Source organism: Scardinius erythrophthalmus (assembly GCF_964197995.2).
Source record: "Scardinius erythrophthalmus genome assembly, chromosome: 14".
Lineage (NCBI taxonomy): Eukaryota > Metazoa > Chordata > Actinopteri > Cypriniformes > Leuciscidae > Scardinius > Scardinius erythrophthalmus.
The window spans coordinates 5805566-5828801 of NC_138234.1; the positions used below are offsets into that span (position 1 = coordinate 5805566).

The 23236-nt window shown below is 36.4% G+C and overlaps 2 protein-coding genes across 3 annotated transcripts in view; both read right to left on the minus strand.

Annotated features, from left to right (window-relative positions):
* Window positions 1–4110, minus strand: part of kdm4b (lysine (K)-specific demethylase 4B) — a 59828-nt gene extending 55718 nt beyond the window's left edge. Inside the window, exon 1 of one of the 2 annotated variants that reach the window (XM_081385139.1) lies at window positions 3955–4078. The gene's annotated coding sequence lies outside the window, so the exon portion shown is untranslated. Of the gene's footprint in view, window positions 1–3954 lie in introns of both variants that reach the window. The other variant, XM_081385140.1, reaches the window with a different exon arrangement.
* Window positions 4111–4704: 594 nt separating this feature from the next.
* On the minus strand, window positions 4705–22933 carry uhrf1 (ubiquitin-like with PHD and ring finger domains 1). The gene is made up of 17 exons (XM_081383849.1): window positions 22768–22933; window positions 21041–21203; window positions 19583–19846; window positions 18236–18384; window positions 16457–16672; window positions 14958–15073; window positions 14577–14763; window positions 13677–13800; window positions 13492–13599; window positions 11998–12102; window positions 11807–11913; window positions 10002–10164; window positions 9261–9398; window positions 8769–8886; window positions 8530–8681; window positions 8348–8446; window positions 4705–7134 (listed from the first exon to the last, which is right to left on the minus strand). Exons 2-17 carry the CDS (start codon window positions 21191–21193, stop codon window positions 6985–6987), a joined length of 2349 nt encoding a protein of 782 aa, XP_081239975.1. The 5' UTR covers window positions 21194–21203; window positions 22768–22933; the 3' UTR covers window positions 4705–6984.
* Between the last annotated feature and the right edge of the window lie 303 nt (window positions 22934–23236).

The window sequence follows — 23236 nt, forward strand, 5'->3', positions numbered from 1 at the left end:
ATTTAAAATATTCAGAGAAAAACTGCTGAGATGAACTAACAAGCTGAAAAACAAATAAGTATAAAACTAGCCTAATCTATGAATCAATTTACTATAACTTTTTCTACAATTTAGTTAATTTAGTAGGTAGTTGAGGAATAACTTCTCTGTAATTTTTTGATTTTCTAACATTAATATTTTAGGTTTGGTCAATTCAAAATAAGCCTGAATCAATCAACGTATAATTTAGGAATACAACTACTATTCTATATTAATCAAAACTTATTTCCTCATTTCAGTCAATTAGAAATAATATCTGATAGTTGAAGAAGAAATTCTATGTAATTTTTTGATTTTCTAACATCAATATTTTTAGGTTAGGTTAATTTAAAATAAGCCTGAATCAATAAACCTATAATTTAAGAATAAAACTATTCTATATGAATCAAAACTTTTTTCCTCATTTGTCAAATAGATATAATATCTGGCAGTTGAGGAATAACTTCTGTGTACATTTTTTTTATTTTCTAACATTAATATTTTAGGTTTGGTCAATTCAAAATAACCCTGAATCAATCAACGTATAATTTAGGAATACAACTACTATTCTATATTAATCAAAACTTATTTCCTCATTTCAGTCAATTAGAAATAATATCTGATAGTTGAAGAAGAAATTCTATGTAATTTTTTGATTTTCTAACATCAATATTTTTAGGTTAGGTTAATTTAAAATAAGCCTGAATCAATAAACCTATAATTTAAGAATAAAACTATTCTATATGAATCAAAACTTTTTTCCTCATTTGTCAAATAGATATAATATCTGGCAGTTGAGGAATAACTTCTGTGTACATTTTTTTTATTTTCTAACATTAATATTTTAGGTTAGGTTAATTTACAATAAACCTGAAATCAATGAACTTACAAACTTAAGAATACAACTAATCTACGAATCAAAACCTTTTTTTTTCTTCAATTCAGTCCATCAAAAATATGTTAATTTAAAATAAGCCTAAATCAATGAATTATAACTTTGAAGAATTTTAAACAAATTTTCTGTAATTATTTTATTTTCCAAAATCAATATTTTGACTCAATAAACGTGAAGCGAATCTTTTCAAATTTTCGCAAAAACAACAACAACAAAAAACAAATGTGAATTAGGTGCGTTTTAGGGGTGGCAGATTGATCCTGAAATATCGATAATTTCAATACTGACGTGGTATCGAAAAGGATCGATCCTCGCATAAAAATATTGATCCAAATTTTTTTTTATGTCAGAAGTGAGCCTCCGTTCTGACGTACAACCCTGAAGCGCTGCGCTGTTACACTACGTGAACTCACTCAGAGAAACACAGAAGAAAGTCAATAGTTGCATAAAGTCGTTATTTTTGTCTTTTTTTTTTGCACAAAAAGTCGTTTGACGAACTTAAGGTTGAGCCACTGGAGTCACTTGGACTATTTTAACGATGTCTTTTTACTAACTTTCTGGGCCGGCAAGTTTCAATTACAGAGAAGCCTGAAGGAGTGAGACAGCTCTCAGATTTAATAAAAAATTTCTTAATTTGTGTTCTGAAGATGAACGAAAGTCTTACGGGGTTGGAACAACACAAGGGAGAGTAATCACTGACAGAATTTTCATTTTTGGGTGAACTAACCCTTTAACGCTTATTTTGCAAAAGTCAAAAAAAAACAAAAAAAACTCAAGCGAGCGCAAAAACTTGTTTTTTGCCGTTTCCATCACTAGCTTCTGATACTTCAAAATGCGCATAAAATCAGGGTGATGGAAACATAGCTAGTGAAAACATAAGTGTTGTGGGAGACAAAAACCTTTTTTTTTTTTTTAGATTTTTTTTACAAACTTACAAAAACAAACTATAATAAACTTAGGAATAAAACTGATCTATGAATCAAAACAGTTCAAAAAAGTTTTCTTCCGCTCAGTCAAACAGAAATTACAGTTATATTATATTATATCATTGAAACATATCATGAAACATTATATCTTTCATCCATTTAAATCTTCACTAATTCATTTCAAAGGCCCTGCGATGTGAGATTAATAATTAAAGTACAAATATTCCAGGGTGTCTCTTAATTAGGCTAATATAAAACTGCACGAATAAAAACGATTCAAGAATAGAAAAATGTTGTTTAAAGCACTTTTAGATTTTGGCTATAACACGTCACCTCTTAAATTTTAATTTAAAGTGCAAACTCGGATTTAATTACAAACCACAATCCATATGGAAATGCATTAAGAAAAATGATCAAAATGTATAAAATAAAAGCATAAAAACGTTTCAACACAGTCCAAGTACCAAAGCAAAACTCCCAGACTTGACTACTGTCACCGTACGGAAATCCTCGTCTGACCTGTTGCGCTGCACACACACACAACATGAGCCAAACAGCCCATGTTATAAAACATGTGGGCGAACAGGATCTTTGTGGACAAGTTTGAAATAAATGCACATCAATACAAAGCATAATTTCAATACGGATACATGCCATTACATTTACAATCTCTTCTGCCCTGAATTTGCATGTTTTAGCAAATGCAAATGTTACTTCTCATTATTCCTTAAGGCACACTTTGAACAACAAAGATGCTATTTTAAAGCACAATAGTAGTACAAATGCAAAATTAATTCTGTATTATACTTTATATAATAATTTCATCATCAATTTTGAAGTCGCCAACCAGGATAGCATTATAAAATAGTCAACTAAACTAAAATAGCTCAAATTAAAAAACAGCCTGACAAGCATGAAGCTTTGCATGATATTTTCTTATGCACAAGACAGTGGATTTAAATATCAGGTGGCTTGATTTAAATGACATGCAAATAGCAACTATCTATGACTAAATTATAATATTATCAATAATAGCTAGAAGTTTCCCTTTGCTTGAGACAGAAACAGACTGATTTCATGCTCTCTCTGGACAGCCACACAGATAAAACTTTAAATCACCATCTTATATTGGATTATATTTTAACAACTACACAAGATTATACATGCATGAAATAAATATTCATCCCAGCTCACATATCAAACCAAGTAGACAGCTTTATTTAACTGTTACTTTGATTAGATATTAATACTCATGCCATCGCTGCTTTTTACAACAGAGAATATTTCATGCATAACTGATATAAATCAATAACATCATTCAAAACTCAATTAAAATAAAATGTATTTGCCTTTCACTGAATGTATGGTATTTATTTATATATTTAATGATTTTGCATTTAATAGTACGATAAACCAAATGGATGGATTTCCATTGCTCATACATACATAAACATATGGACTATATGTATTAGCATAAATGCATTGAAATAAAAATATATAATAATAACTACACTCAAAACACAGCCCAGCTCAAGAACAAAACAAATGCTTTTCCATGACAGCTTTCTTTTAACGTCTTGCTTAATTTGATTACATACTATTAATCACACTACGATCTGAGCAACCATATATATTATGCATGCATTCAACAAATAATCAATAAATGTATGCAAAAAATGTGTCTCAGCTCAAATACACACCAATTGTTTTATAACATTCGCTTCCTATATTTTATTAGCCACAAAAACAATGTAAAATTGCCAGTGTTCATCTCAGCTCAAGTTCAAACAGCATTAGATATGGAGGGGGTTTAAATGGCCTTTGTGTAGCTAAATGCATCATGGCTACTATGGCAAAATGCATTCAAAAATCACACCTAAACTATTAAGCCAGTGCATATACATCACATAATGTGACCTATGGTATAAATGCACGCCTGTATTTACGAGCAATAGCTTTAGTGTGCTCATATTTCTCATTAGTAGCGTTTATGCTGCTGGTTTGACAAGCTTATCAACACAGCTGCTCTGTAGCATCTCAAATAACAATAAAAACTCATCCATTGCCCGCGGGTTCGACCCGAAACCATTACATCAACGGTATCTATCGCTTTACCTCCTGCTCGGGCTCGTTTCTCGCTCTTTTATCGCTGTTTTCTTCTCGATTCTGTCCGTTTTCTGGTTTCGAAAGGCTCGATAGTGTTACAGCAGCGCTGGGCCGCGGCTCCGCCCACTGCAGCGCGACGTGTGCTGTGATTGGCCGGAGCGCCGTATCGCGTAGTCGCCCATTGGCTGGGGTGTTTGATTGATGGCTCAACTGGCCTATCGCCTTGTGTTTGTGCATTCTACTAACACGGAAAACACGTACCTCACGAAATAACAAGTGTCTTCCGGTATGACATATCTGATCATACGCTTACGTTTGATGTCTGTAGAAATATCCTGTATATATACACCGTTTATATACCACGTTCTTCCTATTTCAAGCACAATACATCACAAATATTAGAAAAACTCGATGAAATTGATCGGAAATATGTCCAGAGCATTTAGACACAAATAGACACACAAATAACAGATGTTATGCTCTTTGGGTGTACAGTAATACACAGTCGTTCATTCATTATAACAGCTTGTTTCACAATAAAGGCCTTTAGGATTACAAGACATAGTGGTTTCAGGTTCTTTGCTATGACTTAACTTGTGCTCTTGGTTATTACTCAATTCAAGTAGGTTGAAAACTCAAAAAAATTGAGTTTTATACCAAAGAGGTGCGCAATTAAACTCGCATTTCACCTTTAAGGCTGTATTGAGTGTCTTAATTGCTGGCAAAACATTAAGTTAATGACTATACAAACTTCTATGAGTGATTGGAATGCATTAAACACAACAGCGTTTTATTAGGAAAAGAAGAGCTCTCTTACACACAGTGGGTTTATATAAAAGATCAATACAGTTTATTGAAAAATAAAGCACTCATCCCAGTGCAAAAAAATCTATGCACCAACCACTACATAAAATGGCTAAATACAAGTGCTAAAAATATACAATTTTCATTTTTTTTAGAATATACAGCTCCAGTCTACGCAAATATTAGAAATAGTTGAGGTATAACTAAGAAAAAAAAAAAAAAAAATTATCTGCAGCCTCAGGCATTTATTTAGCAAATGCTATAATAACTCTTACAACAAGCAAAGAACATCAATAGGCGAAAAAAGACGATACACTTAAATACTTCCTGAATGAGAAACTGTCAGGGTTTGTGCGGAAAACAGTTCACGGATTAACCTCGAAAACCTTCGAAAAAAAGTCAAGGTAGACTAGGAGCGCTTAAAACCGGATCCGGCTGAAAACTGCAGATCGTTTTTATGCGCATGACCACTGTTTGCATAACGGCAGAAGTTAGTAATAAAAAGACACTTCATTTGTAAAGCACATACAGCAGTTAAACAGCTAAGCAAATAAACAAAACGGAAAAAAATGAGGGATAGTAACTATTAATTTCAGAGCGTATTTTAGTCGCTTACCAAAATGGACGAGAAAGAGTTCAGTTTTTATGCAAATTAATATTAGCTTAAAATGAATAAATTTAGTTAGTTACCAATAACGTCAGTACGACTGAAATTGCTTTTTAATAAATTCAAAAAAAAAAAATTTATTCATACAAGAATTTAGCATTCATACAAAGGGTTGTTAAAACCGGATGGTTTTAACGGGATGATTAACGAACATCGTATTGGTATTTGTGCGCTAGTAAAGCTACGGCAACTTGGACTTAACAGCATTCGTACGAAGGCTTTTTAACGTCTCAAATTACAAAATATCACAGGCCAAAAAGTTAATTAGTTCATTTAAATGTATTTAACGCTAACGTTTTAAAACTGATATTGCGGGATCGTTTTAAAGGGATTCTAGAACCAGCACTTTCGTACAAATCCTCACTACTGTGTGCGAAATTGATTAACGAACATTGTATTTGTGCGCTAGTAAAGCTATGGCAATTTTCATAAAAAAAATTAGCTTGCGAAAAATTATTAACGAACATCGCATTGGTATTTGTGCGCTAGTAAAGCTACGGCAACTTAGACTTGGCGGTCTTCATAGCATTCGTACGAAGGCTTGTTAACATCTCAAATTACGAAATATTGCAGGCAGTTAATTAGTTCATTTAAATGTGTTTAACGCTAACGATGGTACAGTAAAAACACACACTGTACATCATTTTAAAGGGATTCTACAACCAGTGTTTTCGTACAAATCATCGTTACTGCTTGCGAAAAAAGACTAACGAACATTTAATTTGTTTTTGCGTGCTAATAAAGCTCTGGCAACTTAATCTTAGCATTCATAAGAAAGCCTGTGACATCACAAGTGACAAAATATTGAAGGCAAAAAAAAAAAAAGTTAAGAGATTAGCGTAGCAAACATCACAACAATGCATTGCTAATTTAATAAAAATGTTAGTGCTAATGATGGCACAGTAAAAACATGAAACGCACTGATTCGATGGGATTGTTTTAAAGGGATTCTAGAACCAGCGCTTTCGTACAAATCATCGTTACTGCTTGCGATATTAACCAACATCGTTTTTGTGCGCTAGTAAAGCTACAGCAATTTAAACTCACGGATCTTGCTAGCATTCATGCAAAGGCTTGTTAACGTCACAAATGACGAAAGACCGCTGGCAAAAAAGAGTTTTTAGATTAACATCGCAAACGTCACAATGCATAGCTAGTTTATTAAAATGTATTTAGGGCTAACAATGGTGCATTAAAAACGTCAAACGCACTTGACGGGCTCGTTTTTAACAAGTTACAATGGCTGGTGCTTTTGATACAAATCATTGTAATGAAAAACTACAGTGAAAAAGTGTTTAAGGAACATGGTAATTGTGCATAGCTACAGTTCATTGTGCTGGTTTAGGGTACAGGAAGCATCTATAGCTAAAACACAACTACATCGCTAGAATCACATTTCCTCGTAAACACTTGTAAGGGTGCGAAGTTTAGTGGATAGACAAGAGGCAGATCACAAAACAGGGCCAAATCAAGTAGGCGGAGGTGTTTCGATCAATCCTACAACCTGATGCATTTGTTAAATATATTAAAAAAAACGAAATCCATTTTTCGTTCGTGGAATTGTCGCGTCAACACCGGCCGCTGCTGTATCCGGGGAAGAGCTGAGTGAGGATGGCTTGGAGAGGTTTGTTCACCGTCATCTGGTAGTTTTTGCCCAGATCGTGTCGGCAAGCCGGACAGGTGTAGACCTCGGCTTTGAAAGATCTCTGAAGGCACTCCTGTGAAGAGAAGAAAATCCTGTTAGTCTTACAAAAAAAAATATATAGGCATGACATAGGCTTTGAGTTTCACATGCTGCCATAAACCCTAAAAGTTGACAGCTAATTGAATTGGCTGCCAACAAAAAAAAAGGAGGCCATGATAGAAGCTGAATCAAGCTAATTTGTGTATTATTTTATCTTAATTTAAAAAAAAAAAAATAATGTAATTGGGCTCATATATCGCATGAGTGTGAGCCCAATTACATTTTTGGTTTGGAAGGAGGGAAGGAAGGAAGGAAAAAAGAAAGGAAGGACGGAAGGAAGGAAGGAGGGAAGGAAGGAATGAATGAAGAAAGGAAAAAAGGAAGGAAGGAAGGAAGGAAGGAAAAGGAGGAAGGAAGAAAGGAAGGAAGGAAGGAAGGAAGGAAAAAAGGAAGGAAGGAAGGAAGGAAGGAAGGAAGGAAGGAAAAAAAGGAAGGAAGAAAGGAAAAGGAGGAAGGAAGAAAGGAAAAAAGGAAGGAAGGAAGGAGGGAAGAAAGGAAAAGGAGGAAGGAAGAAAGGAAAAGGAGGAAGGAAGAAAGGAAGGAAGGAAAAAAGAAAAGGAAAAGGAAGGAAGGAAGGAAGGAAGGAAGGAAGGAAGGAAGGAAGGAAGGAAGGAAAAGGAGGAAGGAAGGAAGGAAAAAAGAAAAGGAAAAAGGAAGGAAAAAAGAAAGGAAAAAAGAAAGGAAAAAAGAAAGGAAGGAAGGAAGAAAGGAAGGAAGGAAGGAAGGAAGGAAGGAAGGAAGGAAGGAAGGAAGGAAGGAAGGGAGGAAGGGAAAAAGGAAGGAAGGAAAAAAAGAAAGGAAGGAAGGAAGGAAGGAAGGGAAAAAGGAAGGAAGGAAGGAAAAAAGAAAGGAAGGAAGGAAGGAAGGAAGGAAAAAAGGAAGGAAGGAAGGAAGGAAGGAAGGAAAAAAGAAAGAAAAAGGAAGGAAGGAAGGAAGGAAGGAAGGAAGGAAGGAAGGAAGGAAGGAAGGAAGGAAGGAAGGAAGGAAGGGAAAAAAGGAAAAAAGGAAGGGGGAAAAAAAAGGAAGGAAGGAAGGATGGAAAAAAGAAAGGATGGATGGAAAATAAAATAAAAAACACATGAAATTAAAAGAATAATTAAAACAAATAAAAGTTTTAATTATCAGGCCCATCTGATAAGTGAAAGTGACGCTCAGTGACTGCACAGAGCGCTCGTCTGGTCTCTCACCCGGCAGACGTTGTGTTGGCACTCTGTGGTGATGGGCTGATAGACGACCTCTTGGCAGCAGATGCACAGGAAAACTTCCTCCACTTTATTCAGGAAGCGCTACAGTGCGAGATGAAGACATCAGACTCACAATAATAATCCTCCCAGCAGCTTAAAAGACAGGCTAAACAATGAGTACGTACAGGTCCGAGGCTCAGAGACTGCATGGCCTCATCCCAAAACTTCTTGTTCAGCTCGTCGTCCTTGATCAAGGCCTTCTGCTCTTTGCTCAGCTTGTACGCCTCCACCTTCATCTTCTTGGGCGTGCCTTTGGCCGGAGAGCTCTTCTCGTCCGCTACGATCAGGGAAACGAGGATGTTACGGATGTAAACAGAAAGATCTTTAGGCCTGGTGAGACTCACACCGGGACGCTTTCACCTACCGGTCTGGGATTTCCGCTTTCTCTTGCCCTTGGTGGGCGTTTCTTCAACTTCCTCTTCCATTTTGTTCTCTTTCTCCTTTTCTTTCGCAGCCACGGCTTCCAGATAACCCTCAGGATACTGCAGGCCGAGAGAACCAGGGTTAAAGGGATAGTTCACCCAAAAATTAAAATTAGCTCATGATTTACTCGCCCTCAAGCCATCACAGGTGTTAGAGATGCGCGGTTGGCGGTTACGGCGGCGGAGACGAGAAATAATATTTTAATTAAATTCGGGTGGGTGGCGGTTGAACCAATCAAATGATTGTTAATTAGCCTATAATGTGAATGACTTATTTTATTCGAGCTTTGAAAATTGGTCAAAAAAACAATGCGGATGGATGGCGGACGGATGATGAGTTTTGTGATGCGGTAGCCCATCCGCGCATCTCTACTAGGTGTATATGACTCTCTTCTTTCAGACGAATACAGTTTGGGGTTGAAACGTGACGGTACCTGCATGGTGAGCCCCAGTTTCTTAATGCGCTCTTTTCCGTCGCGGGTCCACGGCGCCGGTTCGTCATCGTTTCGTTTCAGCAAGTATCTCCAAACGAGGAAGCCGGACTTGCCCTTCTCTGGCCAGTACTTCACCACCTAATTAAATATAAATAACTGAATGAACATATACAGGCCATATACACATTTATAATTAATAAATGTAATAAAATTAATAAATTACAGAAATTAAATAAAATACAAGCCAATGAATGAATGAATGAATGCCAAGAAAGGGAGAAGGAAAGGAAATATAGGCATGTGAAAGAATAAATGCTTGCTTGTTTGTTTGTTTGTTTGTATTCATTCATTCATTCTAATGTCATGGGAGTAATAGAATAAACCAAGTGAATACATGAATAAATAAATCCTAAAATAAATAAAGGACTGTAAATGAATAAATATGAAAAAATATTTATAAATAAATAAAAGCCAAGAAAGGAAAGGAGGAAGAAGGGAAGGAATAACTAAATAAAATGAATAAAGGCCTGGAAATGAATGAATAAATATAAATAAATCCTAAATAAAATAAACACAGGATTGTGAATGAATGAATAAATATAAATAAATAAAAAATAATAAAATTCAGGCGAATAAAAAAGGACTTGAATAAAAAAAAACAGGCATGTGAATGTATGAATATTAAAAAATAAACACAGGCCTAGGAATAAAAGAGCGGCCCATCACTGGTAAATGGCTCACCTTGTAAATGCCGTCGTATCGGTTTCCGTCTTCAGGACTGAATTTGCTGTGTTTGCGTCCCTTGGAGCTGCGCACGACTCTCACAGGTTTCCCAGCCTTCCAGTCTTTAGCCTCCGCGCCTTCCTTCTCGTTCACCGCCGCGTTACAGTTCAGAGCAAGAGCCCTACAATAGCAAATCACATTTACACACACACACACACAATATGTAACTTGTATTTATTTCATAAACTTTTCTGCTGATGCAATTAAGGCCAAAAAGGGAAGAGATACTGATGTGTTGTATATATCATATCAATGCAATAGTTTATTGAGCATTTTCTTTTAACAGTTTTAAATTTCAGTTACTGTGAAAAAAAATATATAGGAAAAAGAAAGTTGCACGAACAGCAATAAACGCCATTTTATGCAAAACCATGGACCTTTATCTACAGAACAAGTATAATAGGAAGCGACCGCTACACACAGTTTAAATGCTGAATGACTGACATCCGCAGCTGAGGGAAGCGTTTACGGGAACTTGAATTTAACAACTTCAATATTCATCTCCATGTCACATTAACCCCTTAAACCCGAAGTGTGTAAAAAAGAAAAGAAAGAAATCATAATCCAATTACTAAGCAACCACTGAATGGAACAAAACAAAATAGGTGTCATTTTAAAGCTTAGAAACTCAGCTCTTTTTTTTTTATTTGAAATGTTTTCTATTAAGCTGCGTTCACACTACAAGCGACTTTGTCGCTGCATGTCGCCAGTGGCTTGCGGTGAGGTCGCTAGTGGGCGTTCCCATTACTGGTTGCCTAGTAGTGTTTGTGAGTGACATTCACGGATGTTACTCCATGTTGTAGACAACAAATCCGTTTTTTTGCTGCTACAAAAAAACGTTTTGTAAGGAAAAGTCTAAATTTAAATGAAATTAGTACATTAAATGCATAATATTAAAGATGAACGAGAAACAGCGAGTGCTCTTTGCCACCGCGGCTATTTAACTGCAGCAAACGGGCAAATGCCGGTCTATCTGGGTTCACGAAACCATTCGGTTTCGGAGTCAGCATGACGAGTACCAGTACCATGTACACAGAGACCATACATTATAGGACCGTTTCTGATTCAACTCAGCACTGAAGAGTGACGGATCACGTGTGCTCCACTGACTTCACTCCTATTGGTTGTCGCTCCCCAAAGTTGCTCTTCATTTGCATAAAGTTGAACAGGGGTGCGTTTCCCGAAAGCATCGTTGGCCAACTATGGTCGCAAATTCATCGCAATGTCCATTGAACTCTATTGGTAACGACGGAACTTGCAACCATAGTTGGCCAACGATGCTTTCGGGAAACGCACCCCAGATCTCAACTTTGACGCGTCGCCAGACACGCCCCATCCGGTCGCTGTCGCGCGTGTCGCCGGAAATCGCCCGCTCCCCATTGAAATGAATGTTATCGTGTCGCTTTGTCGCTAGTAGTGTGAACGGGGTTTTAAACGATACCTACCTTTTGGTGCTCTTGGCTGTAGTTTTGGAGTTATGAGTCTTTACTTTTGTGTGTGTCACTCAAAAAACAACAACTCTTGAGTGGTTAAACTATGGAATGGCTTTATACAATTATACAATTATAATATAGTGCAGTAATATAGAAAAGTTGATGCTTTATAGTGTTTTTGTGCCTTTAGTGGGGCGTAACAATAATACAATAGTGTAAAAAATCGGATTTGGATCGGCCCCGCCCGATCAGGCAAAGAACGGCGTTTTGTCGTTATAACCCCTAGTCGTTACGATCGTCGTTTTGAACATGCAGAGTTGTGTTTCTGACCTGTTCATGTTGGTGAGCTTCTGATCGCAGGACTGCTCTGCCGTTCTCTTGTTCCCTGAGAGGTCGCGACCCCCGGAGCCCGTGTACGTGAACTCGTTACCATCGTCCTGGAATGAAGAAAACGTCACAGGTGAACGAGGAAGGGAAGGACTACCTGAGGGATGGTTTAGGGCGAGTGTTCGCAGACATACCACGTCATCTTCGTAGCCTCCGGCGAGCACCAGAGAGTAAGCGCCGTCGTTACTTCTGCCGTGAATCCCAGCGACGTGAGGCCTGTGGACGCCAGATTCACTCACCTGACCAACACAAACACAAATCACGTTAATATTGCCAGGTATCCCTAAACTCTTAAAAACCTTATCTTCTTTTGTTTTACTTGTTAATGAGACATTTGTACCAGTCACAATGAGACATTTCAAATGATACTAAATATGTATAACGATGCTAATCATTCACATTAAACCATATATTCTTGGGTGAGTTTTGGTGATCTTCGCATGAAGGAGAAGGAGAGGGGGATGTGGGATTATCCCGAGCGATTCAAAGTTTACTTCAGGATGTCAGTGCCTATGTTTACATGCAACCAAATAATCCATTAGTAATCAGATTGACGGCTTAATCGGACTGAAAAGCCTTCGTATAAACACCTTGAGCTCGATCCGAATTAAAGGGATAGTACACTCTGAAAATAAATTTTGGTATGTTTTAGCTTACCTCAAGGGCATCCAAGATGTAGGTGTCTTTGTTTCCGCAGTAGTTTCAATTTTGATATTTTTAGGTCAAATCGTTCTTGTCTGTCAGTCATTTCATGCAGGTCTGTGGTCACTGTCTCAAAGAGCATGCACAGAGTCCAAATTAAAACAATTCCCCATCATCCAAATTAAACAATTCCCCATCGTAAGTACACATTGATGGCCTAAGACACGAAACGAGCGGTTTGTGTGAGAAAACGAACAGTATTTATATCGTTGTTACCTCTTGAAAACAGCACACGTCTAAGTGATCTGACGGCGCGGGCGGGTATAGATGTATACATAGATGTCGCCTTGGCTACTGCAGTTCATTGGAACGAAACCGTAGCCAAGGCGACATCTATGTATACAGCTATACCCGCCCGCACCCTCAGATCATTTGGACGTGTGCTGTGTTCAAGAGGTAACAACGATATAAATACTGTTCGTTTTCTCACACAAACCGCTCGTTTCGTGTCTTAGGCCATCAATGTGTATTTACGATGGGGAATTGTTTAATTTGGATGATGGGGAATTGTTTTAATTTGGACTCTGTGCATGCTCTTTGAGACAGTGACCATAGACCTGCATGAAATGACTGACAGACAAGAACGGTTTGACCTAAAAATATCCAAATTGAAACTACTGCGGAAAAAAAGACACCTACATCTTGGATGCCCTTGAGGTAAGCTAAAACATATAAAAAATTAATTTTCAAAGTGAACGATCCCTTTAAATAGGGTGGTTTATTCCTTTTCTTATCCGATTGAGAGGACAAGTAAACACTTGATCGGATTGAAAATGAGTGCAATGACATAGAAATAGCGTAATGACGTATGAAGAAAAGGACTTCAGAGGGTGAAAAGCAACGGTCCTAGTACTGAGCCTTGAGGTACTCCATACTGTCCACATAAGAGGCCTAAACATTAAATAAATATGTATCAATCAGCCCACCTGCACTCTGAACTTCCAGAGCGTTCCCACTGGAACTCCAGGAACGGGCCCGTGATGGTTGGAGGGAACGATGGTGCACTGTTTGGTGCGGCCGACACACGCCATTCCCTGCAAAACAAGACACCAGGCTCATAAATACATCATCTGAACGACTCCATTTGCAAACCTGTTGGGCTGAAACGCACCTTCCCCCAGTCCCTCTGACTGGAAGAGCTCGCAGACGCCATCTTGGCCTTCTTCTTGCTTTCCTTCAGCTTCTCTCCAGCCAGAACCACCTCGCTGGCGTCGTTACGGCATTCTGGACAATACCTGCGAGAACAAAGACATTTATAGTTAGGGTTGGGAAATCAAAAATCTTGAGATCAGGAATCGGATACTTGTTATAAATTTAAAATTTCGATTCATCTAATCGATTCCTTTGTGAGCATTTCAACATGACTTTAAACACTTCGAGAGACGACTCGCGCGCTGTTATCAGTTCTGCAGGAGTGTGTATCAGTATATTGGATCTGTGCAGCTCTTAAAGTGACAGTAGCCTAATATTTCTGACGCCGTCTCTATAGTAACTCTAATCAAACAACAAAAGACAAAGAGAAAATTCACTCGTTCTTGAATGAATAACTTTGCACTTTAAGTATAGTTAGTGTAATTTTACATTTGATGACAGTTCCTGTACCTGAACACCTAAAAATCTTAACACTTAATTTCAATCGTATCTTTGTTCAGTTGTATCTATTTGCTGTGATTTAAAAAAGAACAAATAAATTTGCAATTACTGAGTGTTTACTCGTCTTTAATAATGCTTGAAATGTGTATTAGACTAGTTGTTTTTCTATGGTATTTTTATTTTTAAACTCAAAAGTTCCTTGTGTAAGTGTTCGTTAGCCTGTGGATCAATTAAATGTTTTTTTCAAAGACTAAATGTGAATGATATCCAAGTTTTTTTTTTTTACCTTACTGGAATTGAAATTAGGAATCGATAAGCAGAATCGAAATCATTAAAATTCAAACGATACTCAACCCTATATATAGTGGAATTGACTATTTTTATTCGATTTGCAGTTAGTGACGGTAAACTCATTCACCAGTCCTCGTCGGCGGGGATTTTGGTGAGCGGTGGGTTCAGGCAGTAGATGTGAAACGCCATGTCGCATTCGTCGCACAGCAGCTGTTTGTCGGGGTCCTGCTTCACGCCGCACACGTGACAGTTGCACACGCGGCAGTTCTTCTTCAGGTCGTCTTTGCACACCTTGCATTCGGGTCCGTTTGACCCTGATTTGACAAAAACAAGGCACTTTAAAGCGTTAGTTCACCCAAAAATGGTGTATTATCCCATAACAAGCCATCCTATGACTTTCTTCATCTCATTTTTGGGTGACTTAACCCTTTAACATTTGCACCCGTACATATTGAGACTGAATTGTATGAATTTGGTAAAATCAGTGCAGTACTAAAGCCAAACTCACTCTTGAGAGGGCTGTCGGAAGAGGCTCCTGGACCATCTGAACATCCTGGCTCTTCAATCTTGTAGATTTCAGTCACGAACATGATGCGACAGTCGTTGAGAGAATCACCGGCGTCCCTGTAGAAATTGCGGACAAACTTCGTGATCAAACCAACAAAATGGCCAGCAAGACATTTATAGTGAAATGGACACTTTTTATTTTGATTTTCCCATCACAACAAATTTACACCAGTTCAATCATGTTATGTTTTTATTTGCTTTTTGAAGGCGACTTTTTGCACGAGAATGGTTTCATGAGCAATTAACGCAAATTTATTCTGCTAAATGAATGCAAAACTTTGCATAAAAAGTGATTTTACAAACATTTTACAAATTTGTTCTCGTGCAAGAATGAATTTGAACAATTTACACGAGAGATTTACACAAATTCAGTGATTTACAAATTATTTAAGATCTTAGTATAACTAATCTATATAATTGTTTATATTACTATATTGTGTTTACTATAATGAAATGTATTTGTTTGTAATTAATTTTTAATTTAAGAGGAACTTTGTGAGCAAACCAACAAAAAGAAAATGGCAGCAAGAAGTTTACTAATAATTTTGTAATTTTATTTACTTATTAAAATGCGGCAATTTGCGCAAGAATGGTTTCACAAGCAATTAACGCAATTTTTTTTCTGAAAGCCGATAACTGTTCATAAAAACATTTTTAATTCACATTTGAATTTAGAGCCTGGAGCAACAACAACATTTTTTTTTAAATACATTTAATTTTTTAAATATTACATAAACAAAATTGCATCATAACTTACAAAGTTAATTATAATGGACACTTTTTATTTTTATTTGATTTGCCCATCACGACAAATTTACACCAATTCAATTATTTACTAATGTTTTTATTTGATTTTTGAAAGCAAACTTTGTTTATAGACATTAAAATCCTTAAATGCTAAACTATTCAAATATAAAAATAAACAACTTGAACAAACCAACAGAGAAAAAAAATAAAGACTTTAGCAGAAAACTTGTTTATATAGAAATTTTACGAACAATTTTAGAGCCTAGTGTAACTAAAAATGTATATATTTTTTTAAATAGCCTTTAAAGCTAACATTAAGGAAAAAAATTTTTTTTAAAACTGCACGATAAAAAAAAATTACGAAGAACTTTATATACTTTATATTATATATGAATAATGGTTTAAATATAAAATGTCCAGCAAGACATTTACAGTAGAACCGAGGCATTTTTTTTTTGCTCAATGAACGTGACAATTTGTGCAAGAATTGTTTCATGCGCAGTCAACGCACATTTGTTATACACAAAAAGTGGAATTTTACAAATTCATTCTTGCATTTATGAACGCTTTATGAACGATTCACATGAATTCGACAACGTACAAACTGACCATTTGTCTGCAAGCTCTGGCCAAAAGCTTGGCTCTCAGGAAGCACAAGCAAAGTTGTCTTTAAAGGCTAAAACGTCCCCCTACCCGAGCAGGATCTTGCCGAACACCTCGCGCTGGGTGCGCGTCTCCCTCTTCCTCTGGATCTGGGCGTCGTACCAGTAGCCGCGCTCCTTGGGCTCGTCCGGGTTGTAGTTGACCATCACGATCATGCCCTGCTCCAGCTGGTGCCACTGGTACACGGTTCGCGCTCGCGGACGAACGTCTTTCCCGCGCAGCTGCACCACGCCGTTCTCAGGGTAACTGCACAGAGCACAGGCGCGCGTGATTAGCATTCAGACGGTGTGGGACGCTTAAACAGACGGCCTTTGATCAACAGTTTAAAACACAGATGAAAGGAAGGACTGAAACTTGATGTTAACAGGTGCATGAATCTGTTAGAATTGGAGGGAAAACAAATTGTAGACAATTTCTTCCTGTTTGGAAAAGACAAGTCAAACTTTTATTCATCTTACAGTTTAAGTCAATTCAACCTTACAAATGGGCATAATTACGCTACATACTATTTTCTACGGCTGCACGATATTGAAGAAAAATTAGATATGTGATTCGATTATGCTTTAAGTGCGTAAAATAAACTTAAATTATCTTTAAAATATATTTAAAATTATATAACCTACACGTTTCACATTTTTTTTGTGGGTTTCAGGTTATCCTACATTAGGATTATTTAACAACAGAAACTGAATAATCAAGTGTAAAACAAAACATTGCTTAGTTTTCACTGTATGATTGAAATATAAACCGATTCTTATTAAAGCTACGGAAGTTATTCAGCCAAAAGCAGTGAGTGATTTTCTCTGTCTTTTGTTCATGACCACAGTTATTGCAAGCCGTTGCGATATGCATATCACGATATATACATATGCGATATTTCGATAAGATGTATTGTGCAGCTCTACTATTTTCTGTAAAAACATTTGACTAAAAATCAAACGAATCAGTTGTTGGATTTATGGATTTATTGTTGGATTTATGATTTAACGCCATATCAGCGGCAGTGGCTATATTCATAGCAATCAAAAATAAAGAAAAACCGCACTCTCAGGTTATATTTTCATAAATTTATTATTACTATGTCCTCACAGACGCGTTTCGGCCTAAGCCATCATCAGTGTGTACATCAGTGTCTGTGAGGACATAGTAATAATAAATTTATGAAAATATAACCTGAGAGTGCGGTTTTTCATCTTTATTTTTGATAAACGTTTTTATTACTCGCACCCATAAATTATTTTGCGAGTTGAGCGCGCCTGCTCTTAATATATTCATGGCAATCAACCGTGTTTCAATTAAAAAAATAATTATGATTACAATCAATTCCTTACATTGTTTACAATAATTTAACAATAGTATACCAACAGTAACAACATTTACATAGAATCTTTCAATTTAATATTTGTTAGAAATTCTAAAATTATTCCAGGAGAAAATGTCCATTAATATATTTTCTGAATAAAAACATTGTCTAATAGTTGTTGGATTGATTTAAATTAACTGGCTTGCGAGTTTGTAACTCATGCATCATTTGAACTGTTCGTAACTCGTTCACTGCGTATCAGTTAAAGATTTCTAGATTGGATTCTGATTCACTATCGTTTTTTTTTAATGAATCGGCTCATAAGAGTCATTCGTCTGTGAATCAGACTACACTAGTTTTTACGTGCAGCCCACCAAAGGTTTCTTGCCATTATTTTGTTTTAAAAAATGTTTTTATTGTTTTATTTAATTTTATTTGTATTATTTTGCAGTGGATTCATGATCAGGATCAGTGTTATATTCTTTAACTCCAAAATACAGACTTACTCTTCGTATTTGACATGATAAATAATCTCCTCTTCCCCATCAGTTCCTCCATCTTCCTCTGAAGCCTTGGCTGTTTTCGTAACGTTGACGATCTGCGCCTCGAACCAGGCGCCCATGTTCAAGTCTCGAGCATCTACAAATTCATTTATCTGAATAAAAAAAAAAATACGTTCAAATGTTACGTTTCAAACATCCAACAGAAAGAAAAAGGCCAGCAAGACATTCAGTGGAACCAACAAGATTCTGATTTGCTTGAATAGTTTCCTGAGCAAATAGCAAATCTGTCGTTTCTGTTCTGTTAAACGAATTATACATCTTGCGTTAAAAAAAGGGATTTTACAAACATCACGCATTAGTTCTTGCGTTTTACGATCAATTTGATTTAGATTTAGATTAGATTTACACAATTTTAGAGACTAGTGTAACAAAACATTGAGTAAATATCTTTTATAAATTTACATGAAACATGTTAACTATTGTAATATAAAAACAAATTGTTAAAGGTATAGCGGAGGATTTTTTACTTCCGGGTGGATCACCTATACTATTGGTCCTCCTAATTGTCAATCATTCTGGTGAATCAATCAAACTTTTCAAAAAGTGGAGAGGGCGGGTCTTATCTAAAATTCGGAAAGATCCTCCGCTATACCTTTAAATAAAATGAACATTTTGTCATTATGCAATTAAAATAATTATGTTTGTAGATCATACATTTAAATATACAGAAGACAAACTTTGCGAAAGAAACAAAGAAAATGGCCCAACGAGATGTTTAGCCTGTAGTGGAATTGACACGATTTTTAATTTGAGTTACTTAACAAATGTGCCAGTTTGCGCAAGAATAGTTTCATAAGCAAATTCGTTGTTAACTTGAATAAAAAGTACTTTCACAAACATCACACATTAGTTGCATGGATTTATGAATGCTTTACGGCCGATAACACAACTTTGACCATTTCCAAAAGAAAAGTAATAATACGAGTTACTCATCGAACGCAACAATTTGCGCAAGAACAATTTGATGAGAAAATTAAGCAAATTTGTTCTGGTAAAGAAATGCGTCGTTTACAAACATTACACGTTAGTTTTTAACCAAAGAATGGTTATGAACAATTTACGATTATACAAATTTTAACTTTATTCGTTATACAATCAAAATCATTAAGTTTGAAGATAAATACTTAAAATATGTGAGAAACTTTATGAGCGAAACAACAGAAAGAAAACGGCCAATGAGACATTTATAGTGGAATCAACCATTTTAAAATTTGATTTGATTATCGGATGCAACAATTTGCGCAAGAATGGCTTTGACTTATTAGAAGCTCATTTTCCTGCCCATCTCACCTTGTAAAACCCAAAGCCCGGGTCGACGAGGTCCGGTGCGTCGGTCTGGACTGAGGTTCCAGCGTTCTGGCCGTCGCTCTCGCCATGCGTGGATCCTTTATCGGACTCGCTCTGGGCCGATCCGCAGCCGGAGTCCGAGTCGGAGAGTTCGGCCTCCTTGTCCTTCGGGAGCGCCGCCGCCGACGGGAGCGCCTGCCGTACCAGAAGCTGAACGATATCGTTCAAGCCCACGTTATAGTCGAAGAGGGTGTGACCGTCTTCCATCTATCGTGGCCAACGAAGAAGTGGACGAGTTAAATTAATGTTAAAACAACGTTATGACAGTGCAAATGTGTAAAATATGAACGATTTACACAGATTCGACATTTTACAAATGATTTCAGAGCATAACGTAACAAAAAAAATACTTAAAACTACTTCAAACTTAAAGAAATACCTCAGAAATACACCTCAAACTTAAAGAAATACTTCAAACTTAAAGAAATATCTCAGAAATACACCTCAAACTTAAAGAAATACTTCAAACTTAAAGAAATACCTCAGAAATACACCTCAAACTTAAAGAAATACTTCAAACTTAAAGAAATACCTCAGAAATACACCTCAAACTTAAAGAAATACTTCAAACTTAAAGAAATACCTCAGAAATACACCTCAAACTAAAAGAAATACCTCAGAAATACACCTCAAACTTAAAGAAATACTTAAAACTTAAAGAAATATCTCAGAAATACACCTCAAACTTAAAGAAATACCTCAGAAATACACCTCAAACTTAAAGAAATACTTCAAACTAAAAGAAATACCTCAGAAATACACCTCAAACTTAAAGAAATACTTAAAACTTAAAGAAATCTCAAACTTTATAAGATACTTTCTCAAGCCAACATAAAGTTAGTCTTGACAAACTTTTTAATCTTATTAAATCTAATCTTTAATCTTGTTTTGAATATTAAAAAGTTGTATGGTAAGGACTTTGTTCATTATAAAATTAAACTCATTGTGTATAATGATTTAAACATACTAGAGACAAATTTAGCGAAGTAACCAAAAGATACGATACGTTTACTGTAGAATCAAGGCAATTTTTGAACTCTGGTTTGCTTAGTGAATTTGACAATTTGCGCAAGAATTATTTTACAAGCAATCAACGCAAATTTGCTTTACTTGCGTAAAAATGTGGTTTAACAAGTTTTACCCATTCGCTCTTGTGAATGTGTTTAAGAACACACAAAATAATGGTTAATTTTTCACCATCCAATCAATTTGACAGATAAAACCAAGCCACGCCCATTTTTCACCCAAGTTTCTCCAAGTCAATTCAACCTCACAATTGGGCCTAATTATGCAAAATAACCAATATGATTTCTCCAAAAACATTTATTGACTGAAAATGACTGATTTAAACAAATTCGTCACTGTATGGAAGTAAAACGGCTTGCGAATGGCACATGTCACCTGTTTGCCCCTGTAAAAGAGTCGTTGCCTATCGGGTTCGACGTTGAAGAGTTCGGTGATCTTCACTCGCAGCTCGTCCACCTTGGTGAGCTTGGACAGGGAGTCGACCCGATGGGTGTCCTTGCCATCCATAGTGCGCACCTGGATCCACATGGCGGCAAACCTGGGACAAGTGACATCAGAAAGTGAGATTGTTTCCACACCTTCCTTTTTATAGCTCAGACAATGGCTTGAAGCCAGGAGCTTCAAACGAGCAGGAAAAAGGTGTTCGTTTCACAGTGACGTGAACAACACGGGCAGCTTTTTCCTCGTTCGGCTCCTCTGGCGGTTTTACAACTGCTGCTTTGAAACAGTCTACATTTCTTTAAGACTAGGCTATATTTGGAGTCCTGTTACACTTACAAAACAGGCGTTAACTTGGTAAAGTGATGCTACTGAAAGGTAAAATCCAAGGTTCTTTGATTTATGAGCATTCCCACACCATTTCACTAATATTTCCCGTAAGTTTTCCAATTTACAATCATCATTTTTAAAAACCACACTACGCATATATTATAATACTAAATGATTACACTTACAATATTCATATGCAATGGTATTACAAAGATACGCCAAAGACTACCGATGGAAAAACGGTATTACCATGGTGAATTGCCAAAAAAAACATGGTATTACCATAGTACATGCCCCCAAATAATATGGTATTACCATTGTAGATACCCCAAAAACATGGTATTACCAAAACAATTGCCCAAAAAACATGGTATTACCACGGTAAATGCCCCAAAAAATGGTTTTAACATGGTAATTGTCCAAAAACATGGTATTACCAAGGTGCATGCCCCCCCCAAAAAAAACATGGTAATACCATGGTACCTTTCCAGATTCAATTTAAAATGGATGGGAAAGATTATTTTCCATTCTACGTGTGCAAGCTTAAATAATAGCTTTAGAAAACCTTGTTGACATCAAACCTCGCCTGTTGTTGGCGGAAATGGCGGAAACGCCCCCTACCTGTCACTCACAGGTACTGCATCGGGTCAAATAACATCTTTATTTTGTCGACTTAAAAACAAAACAGGAAGTTGGAATGATACCTAAACTTCATATACAAGTCTAGCTATAATGTGTATTTGCAGAAATCAATCCGTTTAAACGGGGATTAGATAGTGCGAATCGAGTTCATTTAAATGAGGGGTTGTGTGCTGGCCATGATGTGGGTGGTCTTGTATCAAAAACAGACCCCTAAATGTCAAATCTAAACTAAGAATTACAGAATGTGTCAAATTATTACACATTTATCATTTTAAATGGTATAAAATTGGTTAATGCATCAGTAACGTTACCCCATTCTTAAGTCCTGCATTACTCGAGTTAGACTTTCACAAACACTTTCCTGGCTTGTTTTGGTTTGTTATGGTTACTTATTTCAACATACAAGACAACAAGTAACATTTTGACTTATTTAATTGCAAAAACCCAACTGACCACAGAAATTAAGGATATTTAGACTTCATTTGGGGTCTGAGTATGATAACAAATAAATTATAGTAGTATGCAATGACAGAAACATTTTAAAACGCTATAGGTTATATAAATATTAACATGCACGAAATAAATATGCAAATTTCTTATTATTTATACAGTAAAATAAGGCGCGTGCGCACGGTTTAACAGACAATACATTTAAATATAGACCGAAAGAGATTTTAAATGCGGCTCTTTACCTGTAATCTTCTTCTTGGAAACAGAAGACGTGCTTTTAATTCAATAAATGTGATAAAAGTGTGAAAATGTTGCACTTTTGTTACAGTTTAATCCTGCCGCGAAACGCACTGAAACTGGGACTCGAATCAATAAAAGTGTTCAACAACGTGTTTTCCCTCCTGTCGCGGGCACGGCGCGCTCCTGATTGGGGGAGAGGAGTTCTGATCCTTTCGCTGATTGGTTGGGCTGCACGTCACGTTCGCGCGTAGGCTCAGCGCGCGAAACCCTGTTCTCGTTATCCCGCATGCTTGGCTCCTTGGCTTCTGCTGTAATCTCGCGCAATTTGGTAGAATATTATATATAATAAGAGCATACTTAAGATAAATTTCTTATTCATAATTAATGTACAATTAACATTGAACTGCTGATTTGTTTATGTATTTACAGGTAAAATAAATAATAAATACATTTACATTTAACGTAATAATT